Source organism: Anolis sagrei, chromosome 3 (assembly GCF_037176765.1).
Source record: "Anolis sagrei isolate rAnoSag1 chromosome 3, rAnoSag1.mat, whole genome shotgun sequence".
Taxonomy (NCBI): domain Eukaryota; kingdom Metazoa; phylum Chordata; class Lepidosauria; order Squamata; family Dactyloidae; genus Anolis; species Anolis sagrei.
In genome coordinates, this window is record NC_090023.1 from 53,054,444 (window position 1) to 53,077,223 (window position 22,780).

The 22,780-nt window shown below is 38.7% G+C and overlaps 1 protein-coding gene across 3 annotated transcripts in view; it reads left to right on the plus strand.

Moving 5' to 3' along the window:
- Window positions 1-22,780, plus strand: part of IGSF3 (immunoglobulin superfamily member 3) — a 162,042-nt gene that overhangs the window by 125,374 nt on the left and 13,888 nt on the right. For all 3 annotated transcript variants that reach the window (XM_060770566.2, XM_060770568.2, XM_060770567.2), the window contains one exon: window positions 22,139-22,549. In XM_060770566.2, the coding sequence (XP_060626549.2) occupies window positions 22,139-22,549 (411 nt within the window). The remainder of the gene's footprint in view (window positions 1-22,138; window positions 22,550-22,780) is intronic.

Consider the following 22,780-nt stretch of genomic DNA (forward strand, 5'->3'; position numbering starts at 1 on the left):
CTTATTGAGCTTTCCCCCCCCCCCCCCTGAAAATTTCAATTACTGCAATACTAAAAATGTGGGTACTGAAGGAAAATTGGCTAAAAGTGGTATTCCATGTAACACTAAAATTAACCCCTATGTGAATGATATGGACTGTGTTGTTGTAGGTTTTTCTGGCTGTCTGGCCATGTTCTAGAACAGGGGTCCTCAAACTTTTTAAACAGAGGGCCAGGTCACAGTCCCTCAAACTGTTGGAGGGCCGGATTATAGTTTGAAAAAAGCATGAATGAATTCCTATGTACATGGCACATATCTTATTTATAGTGCAAAAAACACTTAAAAACAATCTAAGAATTGAAATGAAGAACAGTTTTAACATATATAAACTTATTAGTATTTCAGTGGAAAGTGTGGGGCTGCTCTTGGCTGATGAGATAGGAGAGTTGAGGTTGTGTGCTTTCAAGTAATTTCAGACTTAGGTTGACCCTGAGTGAGGGCCGGGTAAATGACCTTGGAGTGGTGAGGGAGGAAGGGAACACCTGCCTAGCCAGCCAGATCAGCCGAATCAACCCTGGCAATCAATGGAGTGACAGATGTCACAGCCAGATTGCCCTCACATCAACTTAGGTTGACCCTGAGTGAGGGCCAGGTAAATGACCTTGGAGGGCCGCATCCGGGCCTCAGGCCTAAGTTTGAGGACCCCTGTTTTAGAACATGGCCATACAGCCTGAAAAACCTACAACAACCCAGCAATTCCGGCCATGAAAGCCTTCGACAATACATCGATATGGACTGTATTTAAGGCAAAGACATGTTAGTCTTTGCCTTAAATAGCTCTGAAAACTATGGGTTGGTGAACAGGTATGTTGAGTGTAACTGTAGTAAATAGCAAAATGACTAGATGCTGTGGGTTAGTGAAGGGCAAATACTCTCAAGAGAAGCTATAATCAGATCCATGTCCCGGAGAACAATTTTCCGAGCTAACTCAACTTCAGGATCAATTCATTTAAGAAGTTCTATGGGTCGGCTGCTTACTGCATTACTGCTTGTTACCTGAAGATGTTTAATTCATATCGTGCTGCCCTACAATATGTATGCCAAGCAGATATCTGTGCTCAAAATAACTAGAGAAACACAAAATTAGTAGGTATATAAAATACAGCCAGCTATAATAATGGGACCAGTAACTTTTGTTTCTAGATGCTGCAAAGACATCTAATTGACAGGGATGACACCAGTGGAGGAAAGAGGTAGCTGAGGAGCACAATCCTTTTCTCAATCCCCAGGAGCCCTAAGAATGGTTATTTTGTGAGGGATTATTTCAAGATCGATTCTAGGTCTTGAAATTATCCTCAGTGCTAAATAGGATTCAGTTTGTCAGCCAATTTGATAAAATAATATATAGAAACCATGGCACGGCAATTATGACTTGTCAATGAAGCATGGTGCATGGAGTTTTGTTAAAGGCTTTTTGATTTCTATCACAATGCAACATCCAGGCATTGGATATATTATTTCTGCCAGTTTTCTCATTTCCTTGCCCTGTGCAGTTTGTCAACGTCTTTTCTGTCCAAGAGCATTCTTCCTATTTGGTAGTACAGGTCAAATTCTACCCAGAATATTATGCAAAAGTGCTCTGCTTTTCTCAGTAAGGGAACCAGTTAGTCAAAGAAGTGGAATAAACACAAAACATGGAAGGCTCCGTGATTGAGAAACTCTGTACTTGGTATGGCTCGGTGAGTTTGAATAGTTGTGTCTAGAGGAGCTGCCTAAAATAGCAGGGTCATTTTAGTCCATGGGCTTTTGTTTCTTTGTATTGTCAAAGACTTTCATGGCCGGATTCACTGCGTTATTGTAGGTTTTTCGGACTATATGGCCCTGTTCTAGAAGCATTCTCTTGGCGTTTCACCTGCCTCTATGGCAGGCATCCTCAGAGGTTGTGAGGTTGTTGGAAACTAGGAAAATGGGGTTTATATATCTGTGGAATGTCCAGGGTGGGAGAAAGAACTCTTGTCTATTGGAGCTAGGTGTGAATGTTTTAATTGGCCACCTTGATTAGCATTTGATTGTCTGACAGTTTTTAGGTGTGGCTTGTTACTGCCTGGGGGAATCCTTTCTTGAGAGGTGATTAGCTGTTAGGGCTGTCCAACCACGGAAAAAATTGTTTCTAAATTCGATTCGTTTTTAGGGGTTTTTTGCGTTTCGTTATTTAAAAGAATTCCGAAATTTTTCTTTTAAAAAGTTCGATATTTACGAAATTTCGGAAATTACGAAACAATTTTGAAACAATAACGAATCGATTCGTTAATGGCGGACACGATTGCGCAATACGCTAAAAAACCCTCCAAATGGGACAGGGGAACTTCTGAAGCTTCCCTCTCCCTCTGTTGTTGACTGTTGGTGTGATAATTTTTTTAAAAAAAAAAACAATAAAACAAACAACGACTATAAAACTTGCACCAGACATACGGAAATAATAACGAAATAATAACGAAACAATTTTGAAACAATTACGAAACGAATTGGAAAAATTCGTTTCGTTTTTTAGTTGCTCCTGAATGGTTCAATATCGCTTCATTATCAAAAAAATAACGAATTAATAACGAATTACGAAATTAACGAACGAAACCGCCCAGCCCTATTAGCTGTTCCTGATTGTTGCTTGTCTGGAGTTCCCCTGTGTTTGAGTGTTGTTCTTTATTTACTGTTTTAATTTTAGAGTTTTTATATTTTAGAGTTGTTATATTTTTTAGAGTTTAGTTTCTTTGTTTCTTTGCCATAATAATACTGATTTTCTCTAAATAAAGATATCTAAGGGTTTGAAAATTTTCTATTAATCAAAAAGTAGCTTTGATTGAGATTACATATAATTTTCATAGTAGCATTTAATAGAATTGTAGAATCGGAGGGAGCAGAAAAGCTTCCTCTACAAAAGAAGCAAATTGTGAATTCAGCCTATTTCATTTAGGTAACCGCAAGGCATGACTGTAGTAAGCAATGGCTGAAGGCCAGCAGTTCCATGTGCTTCAACTCAAATAAATGAGAGAAAGGCTTCTGGTGGTGAAATACATTTATTTGAAGGATACCAGAGTACATATTGTCCCTACTCTTCAGCTAACCCTTTTCGCATCAAGAAAGGTCAGCTTGCTGAATGAGGCTCTTTTGGAGGAAGGTCCACTCTCTATCCTTCCTTACAGCCAGTTAACTAAGCCTCCAGCAAAGCTCCATAGGACCTTGCTGAACATTTTCTTTTAAAACCATCCAAACTGATAAAGCACTCTTTATCAGTTTTAGTTAGGCTTCTCTCTTTTTATCATCCCTTTCAAGGGAGGATCAGTAGAAAGAACCATGAAAGGGTTGGCTCTACAGCCTGCAGAGAACGAAAGATCACGGAAATGTTAAGGACACACACACAGGCCACCTAGCTCTTCCTTCCAGACCTAGTAAATGCTCAGCAGTTTGGGGCCAGAGGGCTCACACAATGATTCCTTTCTCCTGATTCCATGGGAAGCCCTGAAAAAGAGGAAAGAAACGCATGACCTCAGTGGTGGTCTTGTTCTGCATGTGCTAAGTGTGCATGCAAGCATTTTGCCTCCCTTCAACCAGGAGGTTCCTGCCATAAGAGAGAAACCAGGAGCTAATAAGCAGTTCTCTGGCAGACACCCCCCGCCCCCAGAACTATAATGTCTCCGTTATTTCTCAAGATTTCTGGTGTATCTTTTACCCACGGATATGTAAACATACTAAAAGTTGGAGGATATTAAGTTACTTTATATACAGTAAATTCAGCCCATTCTTCTAGAGCAGAGGTTCCCAAACTTATTTGGCCTACCGCGTCCTTTTTCAGAAAGAAAACATTACTCAGCACCCCCCTGGAAATCTAGCCTCCTTGAGCAAACAAACAGAAAGATAATGGTAAATTTACACATTTGTATGTACCTGTGCCTCTACCTACATCTTGCAACATGTTAAAGAATTATGTCGTTGTAAATACGATACCTTGAAGCTTGAAATAATAAAATTACTTGCTTGGGGACCCTGGGTTACTTGAGAAGGGCATTTTTTGTTTTGGGAAATTTGGTAATATCTCTGGATGAAGGGTGAACTACGACTCCCATGCAGGCGGGTCATTCTGTGGCAAGTGTGGTCCATATCCATCGTTGGTTGGGTTCACAGTGCTCTCTGGATTTAGGTGAACTACAGCTTCTCTACATCATGGTGAATTCTTCCCAAAACTCTTGTTCAGTTGCTGATCAATTCCTGTTTTCTGTGTGCCATAGGAATGGGTAAGAAAGGGTTAAGTGAGAGGCAGTGGGTGGAGTCACTCAAAGTTAGAGAGAGAAAGGAACCCTGGGATGTCCATTCTGGATTTTTAAAAAAAACAGAACATCTAAGATGAAATGGTCCCCAAATGAAATCATTCCTTGGGTGTTTGGTGTTTGGGGAGGACATTGACAGGGATTGGGCTACATGTTCACTGCTCTCACTATAACCTGCAGTGCCAGTTGAGGGAGTGCCTTTGGAGGCTTCTCAGCACTTGGAACTATAGCCTGTTTGTGGAGGTGAGAGGCTGTCTGTTTAAGTGGACACCTCACCTCTGCCACATACATACACACATTTTCACTTTTATTATGTGTATAGATTTATTAAAATCAACCATAATAACTTCACATTGCATACACAAAATTAAAATAATGAAGGATAATATTAAAATAAACATTATGAATAACATTAAAATAATCCTAAATGAGAAGGAGAAATCTGGTGCTCTCCTATCAGTTTATTAATGATCTGCTCTATTTTTGTCAGCAGCATGAATTAAATTTTTTCAATACTTATAGTTCTTGCACTATTATTAACTGCTTGTCATACAGTTCAGTAACAATCTGAATTATATTTCATGCTTGTCACCTTTTTATAGTATCGTACAAGTCACACACATATTCCTGCTGATGCACGCTGTGCTTACTGACAGTGCATGACATGCTCGCCTGCCCACCCTTGCTTGTTAGGATCTGTCGGTGGACTTGAAGGTTATAACTTGCATTTTGTGTGTTCATGTAGAAAATAAAATAATCACTGTGACTTCCACTTTGTGTTACACAAAAGATAAAGCATGTACAAACCGTTTTTTAAGATTCTGTTCTTTATTTATGCTTCCACCACCTCCTCACTTTTATTCAATGCCCCACCAGTGCATCCCACTTTGGAAAGTCACCCAATTTGGAAAGCACTCTTCTAGAGTCTCGAACAGGGATGGGAATTGAGTAGCCTTCCTACTCCAGATCCAAGTCATACTCATCTTGAGCTCTGTTGGCTTGAGCTTCTGAAAATTACAATCCAACAGTATTTTCAGGGCCACACAATTCCTGCCACAGGTGTGTAATCTAGATGATCAGCTGTACCAGGCAAGCACAAACTTTTAGAAAAGGGGCAGGGACAGGCGGGTTGGCAAGGGGTGGAGGCCAGGAGCAGCTTGGCATGGGGGAAGAGGAACCCGGGTGGTTGATGCGGTTGGAGCTGAGGGGGAGAGGGTTTTACACATAGCTGCGTTGTGCTCTCAGGAGAGCCCTGCACAGCCATGTGTGCCTTCAGGGTGCTCCTCTTTGCAGGAGGCCAAGATGGCCTGCCATGTCCTCCCGTGAAGAGGTGACCTGACATGCAGCTGTGCAAGGCTTTCAGGAGGCTTGATACGCGTATGAGTTGGAGGGCTGGGGATGGGGCTGTTACCTGGTGGGCAGGGCCGGAGGCAAGAGCGTACATCTGGCCCACGGGCCTGGGTTTGCCCATACCTGAACTATATATAGGTAGGTAGATAAAGCTTCATGGCACGCAATCCTTCTAGCTGTCTTTGTAAATGTTTATTTCCTGCTGGATCATTATATGTATACATTAGTGTCTAGTCCTGATAATGTTAGTTATTTTTCCCTGTGGTGCAAATTGCAGAGTTTTTAGGTTTATCTTGTTCAGTCTGTGAGGTGTGTCACTACAAACCTTACCAAAATAGATCCACCTGGCTCTGCCTATTAAGCTTCAAGCGGTGGGTAACCCTGAGGGTGGGAACTGTCCTCCATTCTTCAACAACAGAATTCTTTTCTTGTCTGATTCCCATTTTCTAAAGCCTTGCCAGAAGAAGAAAGACTCGCCACAGCAGGAACTATCATTCAGTTTTGCATCATAGCTCAAGGCTTTAAATTGCAAATGTGGTTATTCAGCACAGTGTCCAATTAGGTTCTCGAAGCAAATGTGCTCTTGCCTTTTGCTTCCTTCTCCGATATACCAAAGAATTAATAAAGGTTTTTCCTCATCATCTGATTCGTTTAATTAATATTCACCCATCATTTCCTTAAACATATATATTTAATTTGTATTGTTTTAAGTATCTGGCCATATATCATGGGCTTTTAAAGTGGCATACAAATAAAATCAAATTAAATCATTTAAACCCTATCACGATTCATCAAAGTAATAAAAATAAGTTAAACAGACTAAAAGCATACTAAATAATTTCACAGGTTAAAATAGCTTAAAAGGTTAAAACAGTTTAAAGCCATGTACACGTTCATATTTGAAAAGATAAATTACAGTAAGTTCCCAAATCTTTAAAATGGAATTAAACCAGAATTGGTCCTAATCGTTCCTCAAAGTGAGGAGAGCATTCCACACATGGAGCACCATAGCAAAGAAGGCCCTCTGACCATGCCCTTCTATACTGTATACTGGGAGACATAGAAGGGCATTTCCAGCACGATCTCAGTGCTTTAGCACGCAGATACAGGATGAAGCACTCCTTCAGGTATCAACATCTCAATCTATATAAGGCTTTCAACATCTCAAGCTATATAAGGCTTTCAATCTCACCACCACCATATTGAATTCAGACTGGAAGTGTAGCGGCAATCAGTGTAAATATGTTGTCTTGTTCTGTACAATACACTGATTAGGTATTTTGCAACTGTCTTTTGGATTAGCCATATCGTACCAGCTCATGGACTGCTGTGGCTGAATCATTCTTGTCTTGGAAAAATTAAAGCTCTCAGACAAGTGGGAACTTGGCCCCAGACATTCAGAACCACGTTGCTATTGGGCCTTCTGTATAAAAGATGGATCTAAGGATATTTATAAGCTATGACTATTTTCTCTCTAACATCTATTAAAATGTTTAAAGAGTGTGAGTGACCAAAATTGTCATATCATAGGCGATCATTCATGGCCAAGTATGATTGTCTTCCAAGGGTAGAGACTTTCTGGTGGGTCCGTAAGTGACTGTGAAGACCTATTCTAGATTCACATGGTCTTTCACATTGAAGATACAGAGTTCCAGAGGGAAGGAGGTCACGACATGCCTTCCCCTTGTCACATTTCTTCTTTTTGGCCAGTATATGTGCCTTTTTAAAATCCATAACACCATTGACAACAGCTAACCTCCAGTTACAATGCATGAATTCCATGAACTCCCAATTCTCTGTGTTCATACCACATTTTTAAAGTTAGCTTAAATTTATCTTTAAACCTATTTTGTTATCCACCAACATTCTGTTTTTTGTTATTGAGCTGAAAGTAAAGTAAGTGCTTCGGGAGATGATGGTCAGGCATTTGGACAATGTGGCCAGTCCAATGAAATCAATCACGGAGAATCATAACTTTAATGCTAGCAGTCTTTGCTTCTTCCAGAATGCTAATGTTTGTCTGCCAGTCTTCCGAAAAGATTTGCAGGATTTTTCTAGGGAAACTCCCCAGAAGTGGACAGTGATATTTGTAGATGATCCATGATTCACAGGCATACAGTGGAATTGGAAGGGCAATAGCTTTATAAACACACATATAGTATCCCTTTGGGTGTCCTGATACTCTAACATATTCTGCTCCATTCGAAAAAATGCTGCACTTATACAGTGTTGTATTTCAGTTTCAATTCCAACTTTTGTGGAGAGATGGTTGCCCATTAAGCTTTATTTCTGGCATTGCAAAGGGATTATTTTGTTATTGTTACCTTTCTTTTGGCTTTCAGTCTACTGACGTTGAAGGACATCTGTCTGATATATGATTTCTGCACCAGTGGGAGACTTCCCATCAACAAGGTGTAGAATCATAGCTCTGAAGGTACAAAATAAGGTTGGGGCAATGCCACATCCCTGTTTGACACCTGATCCCACTTGGCGAGCCATTTCTGTCCAAGACGTTGCCATCATGTTGACGGGGAGGAGCCGCAGAATGTTCACAAAAATGCTAGATAGCTGATTAGTAAACAAGTCTAGATTCATGTCACACGACAAATCCTTCTATGTGAGTTCAACCATCCTTGAAGACTACCATCCCTATTATAGTTTGGAAAAATATAACCAGAGGTCTCTAAGAGATACAGTCCTAGTGTGACAAAGATTTTTAAGGGCTGGAATCCTTAAGTCCAGTAAACAACTTTGGTATAATAGAACCTTACAGAGACATAAGTCACCCTATTGGGCCATCTATCTCAGTATTATTTTAATATAAACTCTGAAGAGTCTTCCGTAGTTCTAACTATAGATACTAGAAACTAAACCTAGAACTTTTTCCAGATTTACTTTTTCTACCACCATTGAGATTTCTTTTGGCCTACACACCATGAGCCTCTAAACTATGAGCTTAGTGCAAATTGTTTAACTGATTTCAGAAGCTTTTATCAGGGAAACAAAGAAATGAAAGATAGTCAGTTATGTATTGCATCTATGAGTGATTCACTTAACTAAATTGTGTATGCACAATTCTTGCTTTCCCTATGAGAAAGTTCTTGAATCTTCAGCACCACCAGTTCTTGAAAATGCTATTTTGGTCCAGCTGTCTCAAACTTTCAAGTTCAATAATATAGAGATATTTCATAGGAAGATGGCTACTTTCTCAGTATGTAGAGCTCATTTTGAACAATTAGGGTGCATCTACATTTTAAACAGTTTCAACAGATTTGGAGCCTTAATGAGCAATCTGCAAAGTAAATAAGTAAATTTCTTCATAGGGTGACTTCTCCCAATAGAGTGTATTTAAATGTTTTCTTTCAGAATCAGATATTTTGAGGGCTTTTAGAGGAACCATTGATGAAAATGGATCAGTTTGTGATTTTTGCCCTTTTGAAATGACTCCTTAATGCAAGTTCTGTTTTCCATTTTTCACATCTCCATATTCTAATTCACCAGCGATCACTGAGGCATACACGTTTTCCTGACGGCAGATGCATCTTGCACTGGAATTCTTCTTCCATAGCCTTTTTATTTATGTATGCTTCAAATTTGACATGTTGTGAAGGCTTCCATTTTTAACCTGTTTTTAAAAGAAACCTTGTGGGTGTTCTTTCTTATTTCCAGTTTAGCATTTTTAGAGCTACAGCTCTTTAAAAATGGTCTTACTCGTGCAGAATTAAGCCTGTTCTTTTCAAAATGGCTTAAGAAGAAATCACCTTGCTTATTTTTAAATAAGAAATTCAGTGAAGGTTTGAACTCAGGATATTAGACCAGCTCATTGTCTTAAGAAATATGTGGTTTCCTGGCTGTTAGATGAAGCAAAATATACATCTACTAACTGGCTGTTATATGAAGCAAGTTATGCATCCGATAGATTCCAGTAAAGCAGTCCTCAAAACTGCTTCACAACTTTTCTGTTTTAAGAACAATTCCTTTTGTGTTTTGGGTGGCTAATAATAATGTTCTTAAGGGATCTGCTCAATAATCTTTCTAGCCATTTGGCTTCTCCTCACTTTCCCATAGTAGTAGTAGTTATAATACTAATAATACATAATAATGGCTTGAGATGGGATACAACAAAGTCAAAACATTGAACATAAAATACATACAATAAAATACATAGATGAAAACACAGATGAGTCTTCAATTGGGTCTAGAATTCTGATAATTCGTTTAGCTGTGGGATCTATTCTGGCAGGTCATTCCATACTCATGGGACAGTCAGTGAAAAAGTCCTCTGTGCGGCTGTTGTCAGTCGCATTCTGGCAGGCTGGACAGACGCCCCAAAAAGAAGCTCTGTGTTCTAAAGAGCAGATTTGCAGGGGAAGGCAATCCTGTAGGTAAACCAACACGTTGTACTTTGCAACTGAGTTACTTTAATATGTGTGTAATATGGTCTTTTCTAGTTGTTCCTCTAACCAATCTCGCTGCTGTGTTTTGAACTAATTGAAGTTTCCAAACGCGGTAGCCTAATGTACAGCTCATTGTAGAGGTCCAACTTTAAGTTATCATCACATGCACTACCACCCTCAGGCGCCAGATTCTAGGAAGGGGTGCAACTGTTACATCAGCCGAAATTGGTAGTAAACACTCTTAACAGTCATGCCTGGGCTTACATTTGAAGAGATGGATTTAGTAGCACTCAGACAGATCTAGTTATATTATGGTTATGTCATCTGTGGGGTGGCTTTAAGTATCAGTACAGTTCCAAAAGATAGGACATATTTAGTAGAGTGTATCACAGAATTGTATGGCATTAAGGCATAGCGGTTCAGATCGAATAATGAACATTAGATAATTTGCTGCATAGTTTCCATCTTTCTCTCACATACAAACACACCACAAATTAGTGAAGCCTTCAACAACACACCACAAATTGCTGAAGTGGCTAGTCACTAACACTTACATTCAGATTTTTGTCCATGTAAACTGATTCAGTCTTCGAAGATGTCAATGAGCAATTTTTTACACCTTGGAAGAGTTATTTTTCCTACACTCAGAAATGGAAGGTTATTTATTTATTTTAGACATTTGCATAGTGCTTTTCTATCAGTTTTAAAAAATATTTTTATTCAAAGGTTTTATAAAATTAAAAAAGAAAGTATAGTTTTTACATCGAAAGTGGGAGAACATTATTGTTATAGTTAAGAGAATAGTAGGAAAAGAAGAGATAGTGATAGGAGGGGGGAAAGGTCCCCAAAAACAAAGAAAAAATACAAATACAAATAAAGAGAATAAGAAAAAAATATTTGTTGACTTCCCTCTAATCTTTGTTGGTCTTTGATATCTTGTGTCTATATTTCTCAAAAAGTGATCTACTCCCCCCCCCCCCCCCCCCACTGTTTTCTCCTTAGTTGTAATTTGTTTTTCAGATAATGATCTCTATTTTATATTGTCTAAAATAGTCTTTTACCGGGTCCCAGTTTGTACATTTCTTCGGTGATCCTTGGTTCAGTGTTAGCCCGTATGTCAGTTCATCCATGTTCATTATCTCCATAGTTTTGTTGTGCCAGTCTTTCTTATGGGGTGTTTCTTTCAATCGCCACTTCCTAGCAAATACAATTCTTGCTGCAGTGGTAAAATAATTGAATATTTTTTCCTTGTTTTTCTCTCCTTCAAAGTCAAGCATGCCTAACAGGAAAAACTCTGTTTCTTTTAAAATTTGTACTTTTAGGATTTTTTAAATTTCTTTTTGAATGGTATTCCAAAAATCTTTAGCTTTTGGGCAGGTCCAACAAGTGTGGAAAAAAGTGCCTACTTGTTGATTACACTTCCAGCATTTATTTGATGCATTTTTATAACATTTTGAAATTTTCTGGAGAGTTATGTACCATCTGGGTACCATTTTAAGTATGTTTTCCTTCAGATCATAAGAGTAAGTGTATTTATTTATTTATTTATTTATTCCGTATCTTCTCCCATTGACTTAGTTCTATTTGGTGACTTATGTTTTGCGCTCATTTAACCATTGATTCTTTTATCTGTTCTGCTTCAGTCATCCATTCTAATAATTTTTATATAATTTTGTGATTAATTTGTTTTCCGTCTTCATAATATTGCCCCAGAAGCCCACCCTTTCAGCAAAGTCTAGCTCTTTATCTTTCTTGAAACAGTCTATCATTTGTCTATAGTTGAGGCATGATAAACTCTTAAAGTTTTCCTTTACTTCTTTTTCTTCTTTTAGCTGATATTTACCTCTTTGTTTCTTTAGAATATCTCTATAGGTCAACCAGGTTTGGCAATTTAGTTCTCTTCTGTGGAAGGCTTCTAGAGGTGACAGCCAGAGTGGTGTATTTTTGTACAGTCTTTTTTTTATATCTTTCCCAAATTTTCTATCAATTTAAATGGTTTAAATTATGCTTTGATTGTGCTTTTCCTGCATGACAGGGGGTTGGACTACATGGCCCATGTGGTCTCTCCCAACTCTATGATTCTATGAGTATTCCATGTTTCTATGCTTGATAATACCAGTTACACATATGATAGAATTGTAATCCCTTACTTTAAAACTTGATCAAATAGGAAGGGGCTGCCTTGCATTTTTGCAGAAACAACAGTGTTAAATACTTCCTAATATTTTCTAGACATTCTACAAGTTTTGAGGACATCTGGCCTGGCATCTGAACCTGCCATATGCATTGAATGCGCATCTGTCTATTTAACTACTAGTTGTGTTAACTTCTGTAAGGTCTCTTTTGACCACAACTCACAAAATCTAACTTTTCCTAGATCTGCTCATTTCTGATAATCAACACTTGAATGCATGCAATGCATATTGATGTGGTGTCATTATAAAGGTTCAGCAAATTCAAGAAGCAGGTGAAATGTCTGTAATGAGACAATTTATTACAACTGTTGATAGCTTTTCCATCCCAAGTTGGAACAGTAAAAGCTGTTCCATCAAAAGTTGAAGCAGATTTATGAGTCTCTATATGCTCTGCAGTGAGAAAAAAAACAGATACAATACCGCAGCCATGCAGAACTAGGTCTTGTGAGAGGGTAAATGAGAAGGGTTTTCACTAAAAGCTGACATATAAATAAAACTGTGTGTTGACTTCAAGAGTACAACTGATTAGTATGCATAGGATGATTCAATATTTTTCTACATATGCAGTAGTGCTCCTATTTGGCAAGACTCCAAATAGTTTGGAAGATAAGTCCTTCTTTCATCAAGGATCTTCTATTTGGGATTTGGGGTTATAGCTTATTTCTGCTTGTGAGAAAGCAATAAGTAGAAAGAAGAGAAACACATAATCATTCATCCATATTATACATTGCATGTGTAACTAATGTCTGCTGGACTGAGCCCATCCACTACTTTACCAAGCAGCAGCTGCATTGAGAGATGGAATTGGCAGTCAGGTTGCAAGATCAGTCGGTGGTCAGGGCGCAAGATTATGACATTTCAACTTCAACCGGGCTCTTCAAGCAAGCTTTTGGTAACACGGCGTAATTGGATAAATACAGTATGATGAAATAACAAACACGGAACGGCTTAGATGACGCAAATGGATAACTAGTCGAACTGGTAGACATTAATTATTATAGTTTTAATTGATTTTTATATGGATTTTTATTATGTGATATTAAATGTTTTTAATTGATATGTATGTATGTTTATCGCATCTAATTGTTGCCAATCTCTACGCCGCCCTGAGTCACCTTCGGGCTGAAATGAACAGGATAAAAATGCTATAAATAAACCCACCAACGAGCAAGTCTGTGACGATGAATTGAAACAAGAATTCTGGTTCTGACTCTAGCAGCCTCACTTGCTGGTTGGGGGGGAATGGAAACATCCTATAGCACCCCAGTTTCTAGCTGAACAAAGCCCAATTTCTTATGTATATCTACTACTTGGTACAGTAGGTTTGGATGGGCAGTTACAATCATGGTAATAGTGCCATGATTGTTACTACATGTGTTAGGAAATATAGAACTATTAGCAACTGCAATGCTAGGTTACAGATCCATAAATCCACAATACAGGAAGCTAGCCATTATTTTGAGATCCTCAGGAAAGAGTTAATATATTTACTGAGAAATGACTCTCCCATCTCCTTTCTAATAATTCAATCATGTTGGCCTGCTTTCAGGCAATACTTCACTGTTACTGGAATACTGCGGTGCAGTGACAAGTTAATAACAGCACTAATAATAGTGGTGGAGTCTAATGTTGTTTCTCTAGCTCATACTCTCATTGCACTATTCCACCTCCCATGTTGCCTAATGCAATTTTCAGTATTCTTAATTCAGTTTGGACTAGGAATGTTTATTCTGTGCAAAGGAAGCAGAGCTAGCAGGAGCCGGCCTGTTATCTGCCTCACGGATGCGGCCACATGATTTGTATTCCTGTCTTTGATTGTAATTATATTATTCTTTATTTGTCCTTCATTCTCCAAGAGAATAAATTAACCCCATTGTGAACTTTTCCTTCCTCCTTCTTTGCCACAGTCCTTTTGTAGAAGGGCTTGCCCTCAATATGACACACGTCTGTTTTCCTATTTAATTATTCCTAAACAGCACTTTCTTTGCAATTGTACTTGTCAACTTTAAAAACAAAATCCTAAAGTAAACCAAAGCACCTTTGTGTCACTTTGCTAACAGGTAAATGACTTCTCAAGGTAAATTGCAAGGAGAGAATGGGCACATGAATTGTTTGGTATGACATCATTGGAGAGCATTGCATAATTTTCTTAATCTTTATCTGCCTTATGTGGGGATGACCCTTCAGACAAAAAAGCTATAAGCATCATTTTGTTTGATGTGGAGAACTAGTTCAGAGAATACCTTCTTTGTCTGTAATCAGCTGATCTTGTGGGAATATCACTGTGGATCCGGGACATTTGGAATGTTGCAAAACATAAGCTTTTGCCAATGAGGTTGATGAATTACACCAAAACAAGGACAAGGACATGTGATGCCAGTGTTTGGAGGGCATTCCCCTATCTGAAAACATACAGTGTCTGAAAGCCCATGGGAACCTGAACAGTTTCTACTGTCTATTTTTGAATACCCATGAAATGTTGCAGACCTTTGGCTTCTTAGTCTCATAGCTGTATATAATCACAATTAAATGGACTACCAGTGTGAGTGTGTGAATACACAAATACGCACACTTTTGCACATGCATCTTGATTATATTCTCTGCAATTCGTGAAAGCGTCTCTCTGCATTTTACTGTTTCTTATCCAGTTGCCCTTCCTTCTGTTACATCAAAAAGGCCAGATTCTGTCAGAGGCTCTAAAAACTAGGGCAAGCACTGAGAAACTTTGTAATATTTCATAAGTTCTCTCCAGGAGAAGTCTGTCTTTGAAGATTGCTTGCCTCTGGGGAAGAGTGCCTTCAAAGTGGGACAAAGCATCCTTTGACTCCTTCCCTGCTCAAATGAGTGGGATCTCATGGGATTCTGCTCGGTTTTGGCATTGCTCTGTTTACACATCAGCATTCCAACTTTCCCAGCTCTACTATGATTTTGAACAATTTTTCCCTCTCCTGAATTTTGCCAAGAGAGTCTCGAGTTATTTTAATTATACTGAATGATGGGAGATCAGCCAGCATATAGTTTTCTTTTTAATCTTGTGAGATATTATAGAAAATTGAAAGCAAGAAAAATTGATCAGCTACTTCCATTCATGATGCTTCATACAAATCTAGTTGTTTTATCTGAGTGGCAATGATACTTGTGTTTTGTAGGGAGGGCGCTGAGACCATGTGTGCCATTATTGTGTGCCTTCAAGTCATTTCCAACTTATGGCTACCCTGAAGTGATCCTGTCATAGGATTTCCTTGGCAAGACTTGTTTTGTTTTGTTTGTTTGTTTTGTTTTGTTTTGTTTTTGCCTTTTCCTTCCTATGAGATTGAGAGAGTGTGACTTGCCCAAGGTCACCCAACGGGTTTCCATGTCTAAAAGGGCATTCAAACCCTGATCTTCCAGAGCTATAGCCCAACTCTAAAACTACTACACCACACTGGCTCAACTACAATAATTTATTTTAATAATTATAGAAAGATGTTCACTTATTGCTATCCTTTGAGCACAGGTTTATCTAAGGTTCCTTCTCTGCCTGCCTAATTGACAGGCATTATGTGCCACTTACTATATTTTGTACAGATGCATTGTTGGCTTCCCAGTGTTCTTATGGCCAATCCCCACACTTGGAAAAGTGACGTCTTTGGATTACAACTCACATAATCCGCCAGATACCGTTCTCGTGCTGGTTGAAGGTTTCTAGAACTTGTTATCAAAAAAGAAAAACCCTTTTCCCAATCTTTGACTTTTCTTCATACAGAGAGCCAGTGTTGTACAGTGGTTTGAGTATTGTACTACTATGGGTTCATACCTCTGCTTGGCCACGGAAATCCACTGTGTGAATGTGGGCAAGCTGCTCATTCTCAGTGTTCCTTAGAGTTCTACTCTACTCCTTTATTATGGCCTGGGGGTGACCCTAAATTCTGGAAGGCTGTGCCAGTAGAGTTCAATCACTGCCAGATTCTACCAATGGAAGAAGACTTTCCAATACATTTTTCAGACCAGACTGTTTGTCTGCCATACTAGTTATCCATCTTGCTAGGTACAAAGAGGGTCATTACCAGATGGTTTGCCACAAGATGATGGATTCATTCCTAGGAGACGAAGAGCAATTCTGAGCAAAACTGGGAGTTGGGAGGTAGTTGGTGTAGAAGGTAACAACTTCATCAGTGATGTCATGAATCTTCAAATCTATATAAATAAAAATGTAATGTTCGTTTGTGGGATTAACAGAACTCAAAAAACACTGGACAAATTGACACCAAATTTGGACAGAACTCACCTACCAGACCAACGAGTGACCACCACTCATAAAAACACTGAAAAACACAGCAGAAGAGACTTACAAATCCAAAAAACAAAAAACACCCATTACAACGCATGCACAAAACCACATATATATAAACACACATATACACAAAAAACTGCACACACATATATGCATATATATATATACACATATAAAACACATACACACAGACTGGGCCACAACAACGCATGGCAGGGGACGGCTAGTTAGCCATAAAAATAATAACAATTACTTATCTTTAAAGGTTATTTTTGTCTTTAACACTATCACTGCACATTTCTGAATTATAATAAATGTGTGAGATTGGTCTATAAAGACTGCATAGAATATTACCATTCCGTGTTCAGATGACAACTCTGATGATGTGAAGCCCATCAACACTAAAGGAGACCTTTGCCTCCTGTCAGAAATGTTGTGAGAAATTTGACCACTGCTAGTGGAAATTTCTCTTCTGTATTTCTTCAAAAAGATGTATGAGGATCGTGTGAAACCCTGTAAAGAAATTCCGGGAGATAATTATCTTTTCTCTTTGCTCTTTCTGATAACGTTAGTTGTACTTGTATGCTAAACGTTAATGATTGCATTTGCCTAGAGTCAAGCAAACACTGGTTGGTAGATTTTTGACATTGGAGGCTAATCCTAAACCATGATTTGGCTTGTTGTGCTTTGTCAGGATTAAGCAACCTTGTTCTTTGAACCAAATGGGATCAAACGGTGCAATAGTTAATGGCATTGGTACCCTAGCAATACCTTCCCAGATACGAAATGTAACCTTGGTAGTTTTGTTGTTATTCACTTTTATGTTGACTGATTTACAGAGACCCTATGGATGAGAGATCTCCAAAAGCATCAATAGCGAGGCTTCTTTGATTAAATCAATACATTTGCAATGTGATCATTTCTTGTTACATAATACTCAAATCATCTTTTTCATTGAGTTGGGTGATCAAATGATATATCCATACTGTGATAGCCTCAGTTAAGTCGTGTTGGTTTCTAGTGAGAGTACAGGTTTGAGTTGCCCAATTTGTTTGCTAGCATATCTATAGAACTCTCCTCAGGCATTGGGGTTGAAATTAATTTATTATTTATTGTCATTTTTTTTTCACTGTGGAATTTTCACAACTGTATGTGGAAATTGTAGCTATTATGGCATGGATGATCCTGCCTTCGGGTTTTGCATTTGTGGATCTACTTCCATCATAGCTGCCTTTCTTCAGTTAATGACCATCCTGATTTTCTTAATACTCAACTGTGACATTGCTTTTGTATGCTGTGAATTTTCTGGGCTGTATGGCCATGTTCCAGAGGCATTCTCTCCTGACATTTCGCTCACATCTATGGCAGGCATCTTCAGAGGTTGTAAGGGCTAATGTCATAACCTCTCCAGCAAAACATCAGGAGAGAATGCCTCTGGAACATGGCCATACAGCCCAGAAAACTCACAGCAACCCTGTGATTCCGGCCAGGAAAGCCTTCAACAACCCATTGCTCTTGTACTTTCTTCCTCAGTGTTCATCAGTATATTATTAGCCATCTAGTGACATCCATGTATACCAGTGTTTCTCAACCTCAGGGTCAGGGCCCCTGGGGGGGTCACGAGTGGGTGTCAGAGGGGTTGCCAAAGACTATCAGAAAACACAGTATTTTCTCTTGGTTGTGGGGGTTCTGTGTGGGAAGTTTGGCCCAATTCTTTCATTGGTGGAGTTCAGAATGCTCTTTGATTGTAGGTGAAGTATAAATCCCAACAACTACAACTCTCAAACTCCACCAGTGTTCACATTTGGGCATGTTGAGTATTCATTCCAAGTTTGGTCCAGATCCATCATTGTTTGAGCCCACAGTGCTCTCTCGATGTCGGTGAACTACAACTCCAAAAATCAGGGTCAATGCCCTCCAAACCCTTCCAGTATTTTCTATTGGCCATGGGAGTTCTGTGTGCCAAGTTTGGTTCAATTCCATCATTGGTGGAGTTCAGAATGCTCTTTGATGAACTATAAATCCCGGCAACTACAACTCCCAAATGACAAAATCAACCCCCCCCCCAACCCCACCAGTATTCATATGTGGGTGTATCAAGTATTTGTGCCAAATTTTGTCCAGTGAATGAAAATACATCCTGAATATCAGATATTTACATTACGATTCATAAGAGTAGCAAAATTACAGTTATGAAGTAGCAGCAAAAATAATTTTATGGTTGGGGGTCAACACAACATGGGGAACTGTATCAAGGGGTCGCGGCATTAGGAAGGCTGAGAAACACTGGTCTAGGTAGCCTTCCAAGGGCAATTTAACATCTTGGGAAGAAGGGTGATGTAGCCTGCTTGCTCTTATTGGAATTGTGCCACATAGGAAGGCAGTCTGCATGAGGAAGGTTGATAATCACTGAAGTATAGAGTTGTGTGTTTTAGTTGCCTGAATAATATGTGTTGACCTCACAAACTTGGTTAAGTTGCTCTCCTCCTTTTAGGCCACATGGTGGTGCAAAACAAATGCTTTATCTTTTACCCATCAGCTGCCATCATGACTTGGGGCAAACTGAGGAACTGCAGGTTGCGTCTTTTACCAGCACAGAAAGGAGAGGAAGAAGAGGAGACCATATCAAAATACTTTATACAAACATTTCTGCCATCATTCCATCTTATAATGTCATAGAGCTCAGGAGAAATAAAATTTGACTTATCCTATTTACCCAAGGATAATTTTTTTTTTTAGAATTGCAAGATGACAATAAACGGCATACAACACGCAGAGTCTATTTTACATTATTCACCCCTGGGGTCTAGACACATGTCAGAATGGTTAAAAACTCTTTTGTGCCACTCAGGGTGCAATTGCCGCATATTTGCAGCATAGAAAAAAACCTAAAAAACAAAAAGACAGAGAAGTGATGGTGTGCTTAATGCAAACATGTGTGGACAAAGCACAACTCCTGTGCATTGTGTATATGTATGTGTCTCTCTGTGTGTGTATGTGTGTCTAAGAGACACTATTAACAGATATAGGCTAACCATTTAACATATACAGTTACTATAGCAACTGGGGTTTCCTTAGCAACAGTGCCAGAAAATAATCCGGTCCCAATTAAAAATAAACTCTTAGCAAGTAGAGGGGGGCATCCGTGGGATGAATAGACATTTGGTGCATCGCCGCCCTCCCCTTCTTGCTTTTTCCTCCCAAGTAATCCAGGCGATGGGAGAGACATGAGATAACCTTTTCCCTCCTTGGCACTAGCCATCAAGGTGCGCTGGGGTCAGGTTGCCCCTCTGGGAAGCTGAGGTTGGTCTCCTAAAATTAATAAGGTGGAAAGTAACTACTCAGCAGTACGAGTGTAAGCCTCCCTATTAAAGCAAGCTCCCCAGAGAGAAGAGATGAGGTTCCTTTTCCTCTATATGTCATGTCATTGCATAGCGCAGCTATCTACTCTTTATTAGCATACTGATTAAAGCCAGTGGCAATATCGGCTCCAGGGGAACTTCTTAATGTGTTGCCAGGATGCAAAAACCTTGTTTGCTGTATCGGAACAGCAGAGTCCTATAGCCATGAGAGCTGCCTCTTTCGCTGGGGAGAGGCTTTTTAAATAATCAAGTTTTTATTCTTTCCAAGATACTCTTTATGGCAACCAGAGATGCAAGGGTTAATAAAAATTAAGGACTTTGGAAGCTGTGGAGGGGGATTGAGCCATTCAGTGTATTAAAAAATATTTAGGAATGCAGATAGGCAGGGGTTTTGCACAATATTAAATCAGTATTTCGCCCCAGGTTACAATATTGTGAAATCCCACGACCGGAATTCCATGGGGATGTGCTATTATAAAGAAAATTGTTGCCGTTTTTGCAATGGCTCTCACTCCAGGGAGCATTTTAGGAACAGAAGTAAGATGGTAGCTACTCTATATTATCTGCTGTGTTGCTACAGTAAGCGGTATTGCAGTTTTGGAAACTGGAAGTGGTAATGAGAAACAGTTTATAAAATTGATCGGTATAGCCTAGGTATTTGCTCGGTGATAATTATACCCAGGCCTCTAATTTTCTTTATTAAACTCTGAAAGATATATGTCACTGTAAAACCTGCTAAGATGTCTTGTTTACATGATCAGTAATCCAGCGATAATGATCAATCAACCAGGTTTGTATTTGCAGACTGAGGAAATTTGAAAGAAAATCAGAGTTCAGGTGAATACAGAATTCAGTTACCGTATATACTCGAGTATAAGCCGACCTGAATATAAGCCGAGGCACCTAATTTTATTACAAAAAACTGGGAAAACATATTGACTCGAGTATAAGCCAACGGTGGGAAATGCAGCAGCTACTGGCAAATTTCAAAATAAAATTAATTACAAATTAAATTTCATTAATTGAGGCATCCGTGGATTAATTTTTTTTAATATTTACATAAAACTAATTAAGATAAGACTGTCCAACTCTGATTAAACCATTATTCTAACATTCTTCAATGTAAATGTGCTTATGTATCCTTCCAATAATAATAGAGTAAAATCATAAATGTAATAATAATAGAGTAAAATAATGGAAATGTAATAATAATAATGAGTTAAATAATAATAATGAGTTAAATAATAAATGTAATAAAATAACTATAATAGAGTAAAATAATAAATGTAATATCAATAATAATCAAGAGTAAAAGAATAAATGTAATAATAATAAAGTAAAACAATACATGTAATAGTAATAATAATCAATAGAGTAAAATAATAAATGTAATAATAATAGTAATAATAATATTAGACCAAAGTAATGTAAATGTAATAATAATTATAGAGTAGTAGTAGTAGTAGTAATAATAATAATAATAATAATAATAATACATCCAGTAAGATAATAAATAACTTTGACTCGAGTATAAGCCGAGGGTTTGTTTTTTTTCAACTAAAGAAAAGGCTGAAACACTCAACTTATACTCAAGTATATACGATACTTGCTTCTTCTCACAAGAAATAAATACAGATAAATATATTGCTATGGATGTGAGGGTTCTTGTTGGATGAAATACTTAATGTAAACTTTTTGTTTAGATAAGCTTAGCTAGATAAATCTAAACAAATTTGCTTTCCCTGTATTTGTTGGAACCTAATCCTAGGAAAACCAGCACAGAAATAATAAGTCTAAATGTACCAGGCAGTTTCAGCTCCAAGAATCCAAAACCAGAATTGACAGCCTGAGTGTTGCAGGGAGGGCGATGGAAATAGGTCTGAAGACTCATCTGTATGCATGTGATGGAGACACAAGGTGGTAGTGGAGTTCAAGGGTATGGCACTTGTAAGGCTTAATTGGAAGTAGGGCTAGGAGAAAGAGAGAGTTTCACAACAAATGAGCAGATATGTATAAATAGGCATACGTGCAATTTATACAAAATCACACTTAGAAAGACACAATTAAAATATTCCCAGACATGTGTAGAATGAGTGTGTTAACAAACTGTGAAGAAAAGGCACTTAACACATACAAGGGTGTTTTTGTACACAATAGAATGAGCAAGTTGGTCAGTGAAAATAAACGAATTGACTTCTATGCCATTTCATTTTCTTTCTTGCTTTAACATTTTTATCTTTTTCTCTCATTTTTTCCCCAGTGACAAAATTGCAGGTCAGCAAATCCAAACGAAGCATCACCCTTGTGGAGAATGGGCCCATCCCCCTAAACTGCTCCGTGAAGTCCCAGACAAGCCCAGACTCCCACTTTGCTGTTTTGTGGTATGTCCACAAGCTCACAGACACGGACGGGAGGCTCATCCTGAAGACCACCCACAGCTCTGTGTTTGAGTATGGGACCTATGCAGAAGAGGAAGGGTTGAAAGGGAGGCTACAGTTTGAGAGGTCGTTGTCTGGGGGGCTCTTCAGCCTCACCGTCCAGAGGGCCCAGGTCAGCGACAGTGGCAGCTATTACTGCCACGTGGAAGAGTGGCTGCTCAACCCCAACCATGCCTGGTATAAGCTGGCTGAAGAAGTCTCTGGCCGGACTGAAGTCACCGTGAAGTTGCCAGGTATATTTGCCATATGGCCAATATGGGCACAATATGGATAACAACAACACAAACAAACAAACAACACTATTTTATTTATATTCTTCTCTATCTCCCTGAGCGGATTACAACAAACATAGATAGGGAAACATTCAATGCATGTAATACAGTGAAATAACAATTACACACAAATACACAGAACAGAGGTAAAGGCTTCCTCTTTCATCTCCGGCTTCTGATAGAAGAATAGGG